General features: G+C 42.0%; 1 protein-coding gene across 1 annotated transcript in view; it reads right to left on the bottom strand.

The window, feature by feature from the left end:
• Positions 1 to 1,140: 1,140 nt before the first annotated feature.
• Positions 1,141 to 16,417, bottom strand: part of LOC147440412 (GroES-like zinc-binding alcohol dehydrogenase family protein) — an 84,637-nt gene continuing 69,360 nt past the window's right edge. The window contains exon 7 of the mRNA XM_086483519.1: positions 1,141 to 1,604. Within this exon, the coding sequence (XP_086339645.1) occupies positions 1,423 to 1,604 (182 nt within the window). The 3' untranslated portion in view covers positions 1,141 to 1,422. The remainder of the gene's footprint in view (positions 1,605 to 16,417) is intronic.

Genomic DNA, 16,417 nt, shown 5'->3' with positions numbered 1-16,417 from the left:
TAGGAACAACAAAGTAGTAAAGATAAAAAACAATACAAAAATTTTGAGCAAAAACACTATGCTTTAGAAAACCAACAATATGTTCAAGAGAGAAGCCATGATAGACATGGTGGTTGACTTTGAGAAAACGAGTTTGTAGTCACTCTGATGATACTATGCATAGAATTGCCCTTGCAGAGAGAGACAAACACATACTATCCACTTAGAAATATATTTGCAGTTACAAAGAACATTATATGAATGTGTGTGTGAGCACGCACACACTATGACCCTTCATCAAGGTGCATATGGGTCTTGTAAATCTAATGAACATCCACAGCGAGCATGCATACATGATTACTTTACCTAAAAATTTAATCAAACTATTAACTAGAGAGAATTTGAAGACTCCCACATGACTGTCATGTCCGGAACGCTCGAAATCTTAGAAATGACTATCCATATAAATCATTCGGAAACTAGTGAGGGAATAAAAGTGGCCTTCGAGGATAGTCATTTTTAGGGTGTTGGAGCCTTGCAAATGAAACCGTGATGTCATATATAAACCTATCTACCACACACTTGGATTTCAAATAAGCCGAATGCAAGGCAGCCAATGCAACTCACTAAGATGGCACAAGTCCTTTGCTTTTTCTCCACATCATAAGCAACTTATGCATTTCATCTTTATGTTACGAAATCAAATCCACTACTAGAGCATGTTGATGAAGGGCAATGTCTTAATGCTATGTTGGCTCAGCTGTCTTTGCTCAAAAAAACTTGCTCGGTGTATCGTATGACTCGTATATTTGCTCGGTGTATAATAGAATTCGCCATGGAAACCCATGATTGAATGAATCAATTTGAATCACCTACAAAAGCATGCTATTATGCAAACAGAATGCTCGTTTGTTTGCAAGAGGGGGAGAATGCACACTGTTTGATGTTTGTGACGACGAATTATTACACAACCTCATAAAGATTTCCTCATTACATTTCACAAAATAGTTGTTAACATCTGTAAATAGCATTAGCTTGCAACTTGAAAGGCTGATCATGCCAGATACCATAAATGGACTACACAAACAAAGCTTTTTGAGGAACTTTTCTTACCACTTTCAAAACTTGGCTCATGCTTTCTTACAATCGGGCAAGTGGAAGGGACGTAAAGTGCCGTTATCATAATACATCTCAATGGTGAGCTTTCAGGTTCTTTCGTATATTTAAAGGTGCAAAAGACCATTTTTACAAACTCAAAACTTGCAATCACCATGCCAGACAATGGCATTCATGAACTTGAAAAGACGACTCCTTTGGCACTCTTTAAAAAAAGCGGAAATATGATAGCATTTGAATTGACTACTTGACCTTTCTTGAGAGCTATTACAGTTAAAAAGCCTGTACAAAGGAGCCTTGTGTGGCTTAATTGCTAAAAACAAACCTTCAATCAAGATGCAAAACAACTTTGCCATGAGCTTGTTTTCTTTCTTGACAATAGTGAGCCTGTGCTGCCTCCCACAAAGAGAAAACTTTACCGACAGGAATCTTCAGTTTTCCATTTCTCACTAACATTGCAATGTCCTGAAGGGCTTCAGAATCAGTCCTCATAATAGTCCAGGCATACTCTGCAAAATAACACAAAGGATAAATAACTTCACTGCATATCCACATCGAATCCATAAGATGGCAGCTCCACGTGAGGGTTTTTCAAAAATCCATAGCATCTAGTGCTCCTACATTAAAGAGTGCTCTCCCTCCCCCCCCCAAAAAAAAAAAAAAAACTCCATATCCAACTCTCTTCATTTCCTCTACAGAAATAGCAATGGATCATGTAAGAGATTGGGTTCTCAGAGCCAGTTGCCAAGGTAGATCTCGTAAGTCGAATGGAACGTCTCGTTCTGCTCAGTCCAAATTGTAACGCTCCATAGGCAATTTTGGGGTCCGAATTTAGGCACTTTTGCCCACATTGGATTCCATTGTTGGGGCTCCTTGAGCTTTGGATGCTCCCCCTTCCACATGAAGCCCATGTGACATTGGATACCACTTCTCTCATGCTCTCCCTCTCTCATCATCCATGCTCTCCCTCCGATTCTTGTGAGGAAGAGGATGATGTTGATGTGTAAGATGAGGAACATGAGGAAGATGATGAGAGCACTAGAAGCTCTTAGACTTGTTACTTTAGTCTCTCCATTTTGTCTCCACTTTTTGAGTCATTGAGACTTTGAAACCCGGGCTCCCTAGGTCCCTCACTTTTTTGTATCATCTCGATTCTCTACTTATCATTTTGGTTTATGTAATGCTCATTCTCTGGACTCTTTACATTGTAGTAATTGTAATTTGTATAAATGTCAGGTTTCTTAAAGGTAAAGTTTAGAAGTTTAGACCCAAGGGCCTAGGCCTTAGGCTTCATAATTATTTGTTTTTTTATTTTGAACGTACATGACGTCGTTGTACATCTCAAATTTTTTAGTTCGTTTAGTACCGCACATCTTCGTACGTGTACAAAACATACGGGACCGTGCGAGACCATCGTGCCAGTTGCAAGGCTGCAAGTAATCCAACACATGTGCAACACGATTTCATCTAGGCTTCCTGCTCAAACGTCATCTGTGGAACCTGTGGACTAAAGAAACACACATTGATTGGCATTCCAAGGTAGGAGAGTTTGCACATCCTTTCCTTGTTATAGCATCTCAAGTGAATAGCCCAATGTGAACCCAATATTTATTTTGGCTTTAGGTCTTTATTTTACTTGCCAAAGTTTGGCTAGGGCAATTTGCTAAGGTGCGTATATAAGGACCACCTTGTCCCCATTGTATTATGATCAATTCATTCCATAGGTTGGTTGGTTCAACTCTCTCTCTCTCTCTCTCTCTCTCTCTCTCTCTCTCTCTCTCTCTCTCTCTCTCTCTGGTTGGGACAAAGGGAACCCGGTACTGAGGGCCTTGTTGGGCTCCATCTTGAAATGCTGCAAGTCCAAAGTCGATGGCCCCCCCCACATGCATTTTGAAACGGTACTGGTGGGTAATCTTGGCAATGTTTTGAGACGTGGTGATTTTGTCAAAGGTGCAGCGGGAAAGGGTGAATCGGGTGATCAACTTGTCTGCACCGGCCACCAATAGATCTCGGATCTATCGCGATGGATCTCCTCGTACTCAAGCTCCTAGCGTAAACCGCCCACCGTACGGGCACATGAACGATCTGCAAAGCAATGATACACCGAGAGGGCGTGTACACGGCAAGGCAAGAGGTGCGCTAGCAAGAGGAAGAGAGATCGCACGTGAAAAACGCCAGAGAGAGAGAGAGATCGATGGTGAGTAAAAATGCTTTAGAGAAGGTGAGACTGCACATTGTAAAAACGCTAGCAAGGAGAAAACGCTAGAGAGAAGAGAGAGAGTGTGTGCCCAAAACGTTGGAGCTCTACAATGATCATAACTGGCCAAAAGTACAAAGGGGTGGTTGCATAAATAGGTAATTCTCAAAATTGCCCTACCTAGTGATAAACCCCACAATCCTGATAAATGGCTAAAAATGCTAATAAATACGTAAACTCGCTGAAAGTGACCTGACACATATTTAGTAGCAAAATTGCAGAACACTCCAGGCTTTGACCCCGAGAAACCCTAGGTACGAGGGTCCCGCCTAATGCAAACCTACCTAGTGAGCAACACCATGGAGTAATAGTTACCCGGAACGGGAAATCGGAACGGGGAACGGGGAACGGGGAACGGCAACATGCATGAAATGACATTCCCTGTTTCGGATACTCACATTTGAAACACGGAACGAGGATTCGGGACGGGAAATTGGGATGGGAACGGGGAACGGGGACGTGAAAATGGCCATTCCCTGTTACTATGCATGGAGTGCATCACCGAGAGCAGCTTACGTCTACCTCAAATAAAGCCGGGCACAACCACAAAACAGCCCTCACTCCCTAAACTACTCCTGGGAGATACTAGAGCCACCACCGGACAAGAATCTAAACTCTAACACCCCATCTCAGCTCTTGGAAGGGAAACAAGTCCAAGAGAGCTGGCATGAGAGGATAATGTCGCCTATGGAAGAGGTTTGGTGAAGATGTCAGCAGGGTTATCCAAAGCAGGGTTATCCAAAGTCGGGATGTACTCTAGTCGGATAAAGCCATCCTTAGTCTTCTCAAGAACAAAATGATATTGTATCTCTATATGCTTGGTTTTGGCATGGAACACCGGGTTCCTCGCAACGGCTATAAAACTATGATTGTCAGAGTACATAATGGCGTCTGCTGGGGAAATCCCATCTTAGTAGCCTCCGAATCCACTCTGACTCACATGTAGCACTGCAAATAGCCCTGTACTCTGCCTCTGTGGAAGTTAAGGCAATTGTAGGTTGTTTCTTGCTGCTCCATGAAATTGTTCCTAAGCCAAAACAAAAGGTGTATCCTGTAGTCGATCTTCATCCATCTCAAGCTCCACCCGAATCGGAATAATTCCACCCTCTTGGAATGATCTGGGAGTCTATACCTCCAACCGCATAGTGAATGCCTAATGACTTGGTCGCCTGTAAATACCGCAGAGTCCGAAGAGCCTGCTCCAAATGTGAATTGGGGGGGGGGTTTGCATGAAAGAACTGAGAAGGCCCACCAAGAAACTGACATCAAACCGGGTGTTGAGAACCCAAATAAGAGAACCGACCAGTTTCCAAAATTTTGTAGCATCTGCTACGTCTGGGGAATCATACTGTGACAACTTCTGATTGGGATCCATAGGGGTTGAGATAGGTTTACACTTGGTCATACCAAATGCTATATCCAACAACTCTTGGATATAGCACTCCTCTGAGAGAAAGATTCCCCCCTCTGTCTGCCATATCTTCAATCCAAGAAAGTAGTGAAATCTGCCATCTCAAACTCCTTAGCCAAGGTCTCCACAATACTGCGGATGTACTTAACAAGATCGTCCACATAGAGGATAACAAGTGTCACCAATCCTCCCTCACGGTAAATGTATAAATATGGGTCTGCAAAGTACCACGCTTGAAGGTCTTGGCAGGCCGTGGAACCAACTCCCAAGTGTTGTTCTTCTTGATGGAATCAAGTTCTTTTTGCATGGCCAACTTCCACTTCGGTTGTGATAGCGCCTCCTCAATTGTTAAGAGGATCTCTGTCCTTGATCACTATCGGCATCAAAGCATAGTTCACCTATAATAAAGTCCCATCTGTCTCAGCGAGTCGAGGTTGCTGAGATCATAGCGTGGTATCAACTTCACGCCAATCGGGTCGAAAATATGAAGTTGCTGAATCTCGCAAGGTTTTCAATAGCCACTTCAATAACTTGTCTGACTTGCTCCCCGAGGGAGGAGATACTGGTATATCTAGCTTCAACTCTACACTATGATGAGAATCACCGTCATCTGCATCATCCGAAATGGGTGAATTCTCCTCCGAAGCCTGAGGGACAGGGGTGAGAGAAGGGGGTTCATCAGAAGGCAACACATAATCTGGATCTCCAAGTATCGGCAAATCAGGTGTCGTCGTGGAAGACTTGGGAGAGGGAACCCCCTCTGAAGGTAAAAACTCGTCGAAGACAACGTCACGGCTGTGTACAACATCCTTCTTCTCTAGATCATAAAGTCGATATCCCTCAGAAAGAGAGTAGTAGCAGACAAAAAACATTCTCCTGAACTTGGGATCAAACTTCCCCCTCTGCTCCTTCGGTAAAAATAGACATATACATCACTCCCAAAGATTCAAAAATGGAATTCATCGGGCTTCTTACGAGAATAAGCTTCGAATGGGGTCTTGCTTGGAAATGAAGAGGTTGGAGATCGGTTTATGGTATGAACTACCGTGACAACTGTCTCTACCTATAAAAAATTTGGCAGTCTCGATGCTCAAGCATAGTCTGTGCCATTTCTACCACTGTCATATTCTTCCACTCAACTCCATTCTCTGAAGATGATCCGATATTTGCAAGCTCTCGCTTGACGCCATGGTCCGCATAAAATTGAATGAAAGCTTTGGAGGTAAACTCCTCACCTTTGTCCGATCGAATAGTCTTCAACACTAAATTGCTTTCCTTCTCCACTAGAGAGCGCCAATTCTTGAAGAGGCCATATGCCTCACACTTGTGATGTAGAAAGTATACCCAAGTGAAGCCGCTGAAATCATCCACTAGCAACATGAAATAGAGAGCCTTGCCGAGGGAAGGGGTCTGCATAGGTCCACAAAGGTCGGTGTAAATTGAAACTGGCCCGTAGGGCGGTAGACTTTAGCTTTCACCCGATTCTTTACTTGGTAAACTTTACTCGACTTTACAACACAAAGGAACTTCACGAATAGACCTGTAACTGGAATTAACACTTCAAACAAACCACGGCCTAGCAGCTAGAGTGCTACCAAGCAAACAGCGATACCTTGTAGGCCCCAAAGACTGGCGTCCCTTTCGGTATTTCTTTATTCTTATAAAACTTAAGATAAAACCTGCAAATTCTTACGAGCTGTCCCACTTTTACCGGGCTGAAAATGGCCTACTCTAGCCCGATTTTGGCAACATAACCACAATAGGAGGCTTCACAAATAAAATCCCCATGCCAAAGGTGACTTCCCCAGCGCATACGTACACTTTCCCAAACCTCGTGAGAATCTGCAGCACGCTGAATTCTCTGCTTTCTACCCTGAAAATGCACCACATCACCTGTACAATGATCCCATCACTTCCCCGAAGCTCCTAGGAGTATTAGGGATCAATTAGGAGTCGAAACCCTAAACCTGCAAAAATGCACAGCAAGCTGTAATTCACTGTTTTGGGTTCCGTTTCACGTGTCGGTCACATCCATAACAAGCCCTCAAGCTCCCGCACCTGTAGGGCTACTTGCCCTTTGAATCGGACAACATTTCTCACGTGCAACCTCTCCGAATTCACCTGCACCTGCTAATCCAATACCTCTGCCATGGTTTTTCCATACGTCAACCACATGTCAGATGAACATGGTACGGAAGAACGGAATAAATACGGATCAAACTACCCAAAATTCCACATGTCAGATAGCAAACTACATAGGATGCTTAACAGCCTATACACTACACCATGTTTAAAACTTTATACACAAACTCAAAACCGTAGAAACTTTAGAAATTAGAATTTAGAGACTAGCTTGTTGCTCAATCTGCACACGGTACAGCGAATACACCAATCAATCAATGACCATGTGTCAATCAGGCATGTAGACAAAGAACAAAAAGTGGAGAGATGGAACCTCAAAGTAATGAAGTAATCTTCAATAAAGAAGTCAAGACTGTAGAAGCAAGCCAAAAAACATTTAGGATAGCTCACATCCTCATCGTCATCACCACCATCACCATCATCCTTGTCCTCGTCCTCATCCTCATCACCACCAACTAAGCATGATGTCCCAATCTCACTAGTACCAGCAATGGAAATAGGTTTTGTCATAAAATCTAATATCTAACTAACCCAAATGATTTTCTCATATTGAACTCATCATTTAATATGGGAGAATAAATGGGAACAAGAGTTAGAATATAGACATGTGCTTATTGATCTATCTTAGCACCGGACCAAAGTCAATGGTGGGAGACAGTTTGTCAAAGAACAATGCTAGCTAATGGAGCTTGAAAGACCTTAGGGGGTTAGCTTCATTAAAGACCTCCAAAGGTTAGTGTTAGAAGTCCTTAGACCTAGGACCTTAGGTTAAGCTAGGTTCATGTTTTAGGTGTTAATAATTAAGGTGCTTGACATGCTTGATAGCTAAGGTCCTTGGCCAAGCTGCCTCTGTGCTTGAGGTGTCCCAAGTCTAAGTCAAAGTTGAGCCCTACAAAGAGGGGGGCGAGCCTACAAGCTAGGGATATGAGAGAGAGAGAGCCCATGCTCATACTAAGCCTATGCATGTTGACTAAGGTGCTTGGAAGGTAAGGGCTTGAGGAGCTTAAGTCAAAAAGGGTCCCTACAAAGGAGGGGGCGAGCCCCAATGCTAGAAACATGCTTGACTTGCCTTCCACTCACCCAAAGGGCACCCCTTCCTTAAGGGGCACAAGGACACATGTCAGGTTCTCCCTATGCTTAGCCACATGGTGTGCTTGAATCCTATTGGCTGGGCTAAAGAGGGTCCAATGAGCATTTAGATTAATTAATCAATTATCTAGATATTATCAAGTCCTCTCTCTCAAAGGGGCAAGGGGGGACACTTGTCCAAAGCCTACCCATGTTGCTCAAAATATACAAGGCATGTGATTGGCCAAGCTTTAGGGGGTCCAATCAAATCTCATGATGAGCTAGGAAGAGGGGTCGACCATGAGAAGCTAGGGCCTTGCTTAAGGGGTATACTCTCTCCCACACACTCACACACACTCTCGTTGTGTGAAGTGCTAAGTGCAAGAACTTCATCTCCTTCTCCAAGCTTGTTGAGAAGTTGAGAGCTTACACCAACACTCTTGGCTATGGAATGCAAATCCAACCAAGAGCCATGCTTCAATGCTTAAGCTTGCCATCTTCTTCATCATCATTACTATGCTAAGCAACAAGAGTGTGAGGAACTATTTCTTTCTCGTAAGAATGTTTCTTCTTCCTCTTCCGTACCTCATTCCCTCCTAGCTCTCTCCACCTTCGAAGGTGTTTGAGGTCTTGGGACTGAGGCCGAGGACAAGTTAATGCTTTCATTTAGCTAAGTTACGGGCATAATTGTGGTGCATGAAGCTCTCTATCTTCATTGCACCATCAAGGTCTCAAGGAACACAAAGCTTGTATTGTACCAAGTCTCTCTTTATGGAGAATTATAATGCAAAAGTCTATTGGAGGGGGGACCGGCTCCACATAAATCCGGTCCTCAACTGTTGTCAAGTTCTCTAATTCTCTCTTTTGCAAAGTATTGTTCATGCCAAGTTAAATAAGTATAATGGTTATGTTGCTACCTCTAATCAAGTTTACTCTCTATTTTCTCAAAGTATTCTCATAAAAATGCTCACTACAATTTTCTTAATTCCGCTATTCTCAATGTTCATAGTCCATTTCCATTACATTGGTATCAGAGCTATTGGTTTCTCTTTTCTTGCTTAAGAAGAGAGGTCCTTAAGTTGTCCATAAAAAATTTGACATGTTCATTGCAATAGGGTAAGTGGGACAAGGATCTATTATCTTGGTTGAAAAGGACTTAGTTCGATTGGGAACTATAGACTTAATAATGGAGTCTTTCGGGGCTTGCTTTGGCTTAACCATTATTGAGCTACTAGCAAGCTCAACAGAAACCAGAATCAACCGAACAATGTTAGACCTGCACTATTCTTTGCAATCAACAGTCTCTAAACCACGGGAGTGGTTGCTTGAGAGCTAATTTTCAAAGGTAAAGAAGCGGCAACTAAGGTTTTTGAGGGTACCAAAGCACAAAGTAGCATACACATAAGTTTAATTAGTATGGCTGACAATAATCAAGAGAGTAGAATGAATATTAAAAACTTTGATTTTGCACATGAAGGTGCTATTGATGATGCCCCAATGTTTGTGAACTATCTTGTTACTAGGTTGCAACAAGCTATGGGCAACCCTGCTTTGCAAGCCAAAGTTACCCATCAACTTCGTGCCTATGGGATTTCCCTTCCTCTCCAAGAAGAGAGAGATCTTAGAAAGCCTCTGGTTGAGACTTCCAAAAGAAGACTCTCTCCGATAAGAGAAGAGGAGGAATCCCATGAATGGGGGAAGAAGTGAATCTCCGAATTCCTCTGAAGATGTGGCTTCACGAAGACAGTAGTTTCGACCATCCCCAACTCCTTCCAAGAGGAAAAGATCATCCTATACTCCTCGTCATCCGAAAGGGAAGAGAGGAAACAAAGAAAGAAAAAGGTAAGAAAGAGGTCACCCTCTTCTCCTTCTTCTTCACCTTCCTCCTCTTCCGACGAAAGCAGCGGTTATTCTACTAGAGAATACAAGAGGAGAGGACATCGCAAATCCTATCTTACTTAGAGAAGGTCCCAAAAGCTTAAGAAGTTCAAAGAGGGAGGAAAGAGTAACTCTTTTCTCACCTGTGATGGCACCTTTGGTGCAACTGACAAAGTATTGCTTTCAAAAATCTTCTCGTTAATGGTGGGCTAGTCTCCACGGGAACGACGAAGCCCCAAGGACATGGAAAACTCTACGAGTTTCCATAATAAAGCAATTCCTTGCAAGCAATGCCAAGGACAAAGTGCTTATTGAATGGAGAATCTTGAAGCTACTCTCCCATGAGTCTATCCACGAATACATAGATAAGTTTTAGGATTTACATCTCAAAGCTACAGTCTTTCAAAAGATAGACTTCGCCGAGCAAAAGCAACAATTTTATGTAGGATTACCTAAAGAAATGGCCGAGTATGTCAACTCCCAACAGCCTGGTTCTATTACCGAAGTCACCATGGTTGCATCTGGTATCAATTTCCAACAAGGGGTTAAAAGAAATGCCAAGCCCACGGAAAACAAAGATCAAAATGTTACAAAGGGGAAGAACAATGCTCAAAGTTCTTGCCAAGGCAATTCCAACAACAACAACAACAACAACAACAAGACCAAGGAGTTTACAAATGTAAAAACAAACTCTCTCCTGAAGAGCTAGAGGCTTTTTGCAAAGATCACAAATGCTATAAGTGTGGGAAGCAAGGACATGGCTATTGTTCTTGATTTAAAAGAAATGCCCGCAATGAGACTCCTAGAGCTTCCACGGCCGAAGCCTTAAAAGGGGATGCTCATTGCAAAGGATCATCCCTTTTCTATGCTTGGGGAAAGGTGAGGGAGCATGATGCCTTCATCCTTTTTGACCCTCGCTCTACTCACAACTTCATATCAACAGAGTTAGCCACTAAGCTAGCTTTCGAAATGGGAGATACTGTAACTGCTGATGGGGCTTTCAAGGGACAACAAGCCTCCGTTACTCCCTTGATTGGGAAGTTGAGGCTTCATGTACAAAGCTACTTCGACAAAGAAGACTTTGTCATCTCTCCTCTCCAACATGAGGATGTTATCCTAGGGGCACCATGGTTCAACCGCATGGCTGCCAACATGAAGTTCCTTGATAGGAGAATCTACTTCACCTACAGGAAAAAGAGCATGTATATAGATGCTAATGAGTCCGGTCGTACTATACCACTTGTAAATTCACCTGCTTTTAATAAGTCAATGAAAAGTTCAGTTTCCTCGTACATGATTTTTGTCAAAGAGTCTATAAATGATGATAATGTTTTAACAAAACAAAATGGTATGAATCAAGAAGAATTAGACTTGTCTAATTTTCTAAATAGATTCCAAGATTATTTATCAATGACATCCCTATGGAGTTACCTCCAAAACGAGGGGATGATGACCATATGAGAGCTCACCGCCTAATAAACCTCCTTATAGAGTTTCTTTAGCTCAACAAGAGGAGATTATGAGGCAAGTGCATGAGCTGGTAGACAAGGAGATGGTGAGGCCTAGCTCCTCTCCCTTTTGTTCTCCAGTCCTTTTAGTGCAAAAGAAAGATGGTGCATACCGCATGTGTGAGGACTATCGAGCACTAAATCGTATCACTATCAAAAATAGATTTCCCGTACCACGTGTAGAAGATCTGCTTGATAAGTTACAAGCTTCGACCTACTTCAATAGGATTGACCTTAAAAGTGGCTATCATCAAATAAAGATAGTGAATGAAGATATCGTAAAGACCACGTTCCATACAACGTTTGGTCTTTATAAATATCTTGTCATGCCTCTTGGTTTGACAAATACTCCAGCCACGTTCAATCGTTTAATGGAGAAAATTTTTAGACACCACCGCAAATTTACTGTGGAGTGTTCTTTGATGATATCATCATCTACTCCAAGTTCTTAGAGGAGCACAAGCAACATCTCTAGTTAATTTTTCACGTTTTGAGGAAGAACAAGCTTTTTATCAATCAAAACAAGACTGAATTTTTCCTTCAAAAGATTCAATACTTAGGTAATATTATCTCTCAAGATGGTATCCATCAAAGTTGGAGGTAATAAAAAGCATGGCCTAATCCAAGGAATCTAACATGAGCTACGAAGCTTTATTGGTATGTGTGCATCCTATAGACGCTTCATAGAAAAATTTTCTCAAATAGCAGGACGATTACATGACTTAACCAAAAAGAACGTTAAGTACTCATGGACTGTTAAAGAGCAAAATGCTTTTGACAAGCTCAAAGAGAAGCTTACCTCCCAACCAGTGCTTATGCTTCCGGACCTCTCAAAGCCATTTGAGGTCCAATGTGATGCTTGTGGTGATTGCCTTGGAGCAGCCTTGCTTCAAGAAGGACATGCCATAGCATATGAGAGCCGAAGGCTCAATGTTGATGAACGGGTCTTGGACATATATGAAAAAGAGCTTTTAGCTGTTCTACATGCCCTAGACACATGGAAGCACTATCTATTGGGGACTCCATCTATTTTGCGAACGGACCACCAAAGTCTCAAGTACTTCATGACACAAACGAAGCTTTCCGACAAGCAAATGAGATGGGCAAATTTTCTTTCGCAATTTAATTTTCATATTGTTCACATTGCTGGTAAGCATAATCAAGTGGCCGATTGACTATCACGACGATCGAGGGTAAATGCGGTGTCTATAGCAACTCACAATGATCTATTTTCCATGATAGATAAGTATGCTACTGACCCTGATTTTAAAGACATAATGTAAGCCCTTGCCTTAGGGAAGAAAGAGGAACCATTCACCTTGCAGGATGGTTATCTTCTCCATGGCAACAGGCTATATGTTACTCACTCCCTTCGTGAGAAAGTCATGTATGAATCCCATGCTCCTTCCTATGCGGGGTATCGAGGGATTCAACCTACTCTTCGAGGAGTAGAAACGTACTTCTATTGGCCTACCATGAAAGTGGACATACAAGAGTATGTATCTAAATGTGTGATATGTCAAAAGACAAAGTAGGATAGAGGGAAACAACCTGGAGAGTATATCCATGGATTTTATCTTTGGATTACCCAAGTCTATTCATGGGATATGGGAACATGGACAATAGTTGACCGGTTTAGCAAGCAAGCACACTATTCCTATTAAAAAGACTATTAAGGAACACCAAATGGCAACCCTCTTCATATCTCAGATTTTCAAACACCGTGGATTGTCCACATCCATCGTGTAAGATAGAGATCCTAGAATGACCAATAAATTCTAAAAGAGTCTCTTTGAAAATCTACGTACAACATTGAATTTCTCTTCGGCCCATCATCCACAAATAGATATCCAAAGTGAGATAGCCAATCTTACCATTCTCGATCTACTAAAGACTTATGTTACAAAAGTAGATCAATGCTCACAATGGGAGAAGTACTTACCCCTTCTAGAGTATGCGTACAATATTACTGTCGATACTACTACGAAAAAGGCAACCTTTGAGATCATAGAGGGAAGACCTAAAATTCCTTGCTACTTACAGTACATGGGAAGATCTTCGTTGCCAATGAGTATAGCCGTAACCTACAAGAATCTTTCCAAAATCTCAACAAAGGCAAAAATTTGTTGCTGATAAGCATAGAAGAGCCTTAACGTTCAAAGAAAATGATTGGGTCTTACTCAAGTTTTGTAAGGCTCGATTAAGAAAAACGACGGGCAAAAATCCTATGGGCCACCAAAAGTATTATGCTAAACTAGCAAAAAGATACTACGGTCCTTTTCAAATCCTAAAACCAATCAATGAGATGGCCTATCAACTCAAGTTGCCAAACCATTGGCTCATTCACAATGCTTTTCATGTGAGCCTACTTAATCCTTACAAAGGAGAGCCACCACAAGAATCAATCATTGAGGACTCGCCCGAGATCGGAGATCAAGAAGAGGTGCTTCAGCCCAAATCGATTCTTCGACATAAAGACAAGGTACTGAGACATGGTAAGATTATCCAACGGTATCTTATAATGTTTAAAAACTATCCTTTTGAAGATGTTAGATGGAAGCAAGGAATATAGCTTAACGATAGTATGAACCATGTCAATGCTTACAAAGCTACATTAGAGTAAGCAAATGTAAATGTTTCTTTTAAATCATCAATGGTTTTCTCTTATAAGACTAATTCTCTTTTTATTGTGCACAAATGTAAGTAGTATTCATGTTTTTGTTGACGACGTCTCTAAAACACCAAGTAGAAATTGTCACTCTGCTTTGGAATTATGATATGAGACATGCTTGGGGCAGCTAAGTCTCCCAAGCCCCAAATGGATTAGTCATCCATCTTGGAATGTTGTCGTAGGGTAAAAAGGGATCCTCTACCCGCTAAGAAACATTGACTAATGACTAAGACTTTATCTTCTTTACCTCATAGTCGAGGCCGACTATGATTTCAAGAGGGAAGTAATGTCATAAATCTAATATCTAACTAAGCCAAATGATTTTCTCGTATTGAGCTGATATAATTTTCTCCTATTAAACTGTTAATGTAGGAGAATAAATGGGAACAAGAGTAACCATATAGACATGTGCTTATGGATCTATGTTAGTAGAAGACCAAAGTCAATGGGTCCAAATGCGAGAGGGTCTGTCAAAGAGCAATGCCTGCTAATGGAGCTTGAAAGACCTTAGGGTTAGCTTCATTAAAGACCTCCAAAGATTAGTGTTAAAAGTCCTTAGACCTAGGACCTTAGGTTAAGCTAGGTTCATGTTTTAGGTGTTAATAATAAAGGTGCTTGACATGCTTGATAGCTAAGATCCTTGGCCAAGCTGGCCCTATGCTTCCAAGCAGTGTTAGAAAAAAACCGAGGTCTAGTGTATTTTAACTGGATGAAATTGTAAAATCTCAGTTAGATTTGAGCTTGCCTTTAAGAAAACCGGACAATTTACACAAGTTTTAGTATAATTACCGAGCAAAAAAATCAAATTTTGACCTAAAAACCGGAAGAATTTCAAGTTTGCCCTTATTTTTACCGGTAAGGGAAAATGTATTTTTCTAGCCTTGCACGATCCAAGTCCAAGTCAAAGTTGAGCCCTACAAAGAGGGAGGCGAGCCTACAAGCTAGGGATACAAGAGCGAGAGAGAGAGAGCCCATGCTCATACTAAGCCTATGCATGTTGACTAAGGTGCTTGAGAAGCTTCCCCATGCTTGGAAGGTAAGGGCTTGAGGAGCTTAAGTCAAAAAGGGTCCCTACAAAAGGGGGCGAGCCCCAACGCTAGGGACATGCTTGACTTGACCTTCCACTCACCCAAAGGGCACCCCTTCCTTAAGAGACACAAGGACACATGTCAGGTTCTCCCTATGCTTAGCCACATGGTGTGCTTGAATCCTATTGGCTAGCTTAAAGAGGGGTCCAATGAGCATTTAGATTAATTAATAGATTATCTAGATATTATCAAGCCCTCTCTCTCAACGGGGTAAGGGGGACACTTGTCCAAACCCTACCCATGTTGCTTGAAATGTACAAGGCATGTGATTGGCCAAGCTTTAGGGGGTCCAATCAAATCTCATGAAGCGGGGTCGACCATGAAAAGCTAGGGCCTTGCTTGGGGGGTATACTCTCTCCTACACACTCACACACACTCTCATTGTGTGAAGTGCTAAGTGCAAGAACTTCATCTCCTTTTCCACGCTTGTTGAGAAGTCAAGAGCCTACACCAACACTCTTGGCTATGGAATGCAAATCCAACCAAGAGCCATGCTTCAATGCTTAAGCTTGCCATCTTCTTCGTCATCATTACTATGCTAAGCAACAAGAGTGATGATAAGTGAGGAACTATTTCTTTCTCGTAAGAATGTTTCTTCTTCCTAGTCCCTACTTTCCTTTCCTCCTAGCTCTCTCCACCTTCGAAGGTGTTTGAAATCTTGGGACTGAGGCCGGGGACAAGTTAATGCTTTCATTTAGCTAAGTTGCGGGCATAATTGTAGTGCATGAAGGTTTCTATCTTCATTGCACCATCAAGGTCTAAAGGAACACAAAGCTTGTATTGTACCGAGTCTCTCTTTATGGAAGAAATTATAATACAAAACCCTTTTGGAGGGGGGACCGGCTCCACATAAATCCGGTCCTCAATTGTTGTCAAGTTCTCTAATTCTCTCTCTTGCAAAGTATTGTTGCCAAGTTGTTGCTACCTCTAATCAAGTTCACCCTCTATTTTCTCAAAGTATTCTCATAAAAATGCTCAATATAGTTTTCTTAATTCCGCTATTCTCAATGTTCATAGTCCATTTCCATTAGAGGCTCTATCGCATCTGCAGTACTCTCTGCAATGGCCTCCTGAATTTCTTGCAAGGCAAGTAAGCGGTCCTCATCTTTTTTCTTATTGAGCATTTCCAATGTGAACCTCCATTCTCTCATAGCCGCGCTCTTTAATTTTGGATATGAGCCTCAATTTCGTGTATATGTACACAAGCTTCTCTATATGAGATGGGACTAGCCTATTTCTTCTCTGGGTATGAATGAGAGAAAAGGTGCTCCAATTTCTCTCACATGGAGAGACACACGT

Source organism: Adiantum capillus-veneris, chromosome 15 (genome assembly GCF_014529385.1).
Source record: "Adiantum capillus-veneris isolate H3 chromosome 15, ASM1452938v2, whole genome shotgun sequence".
In the NCBI taxonomy this organism is placed as follows: domain Eukaryota; kingdom Viridiplantae; phylum Streptophyta; class Polypodiopsida; order Polypodiales; family Pteridaceae; genus Adiantum; species Adiantum capillus-veneris.
This window is presented reverse-complemented; position numbering and strand designations above follow the sequence as displayed.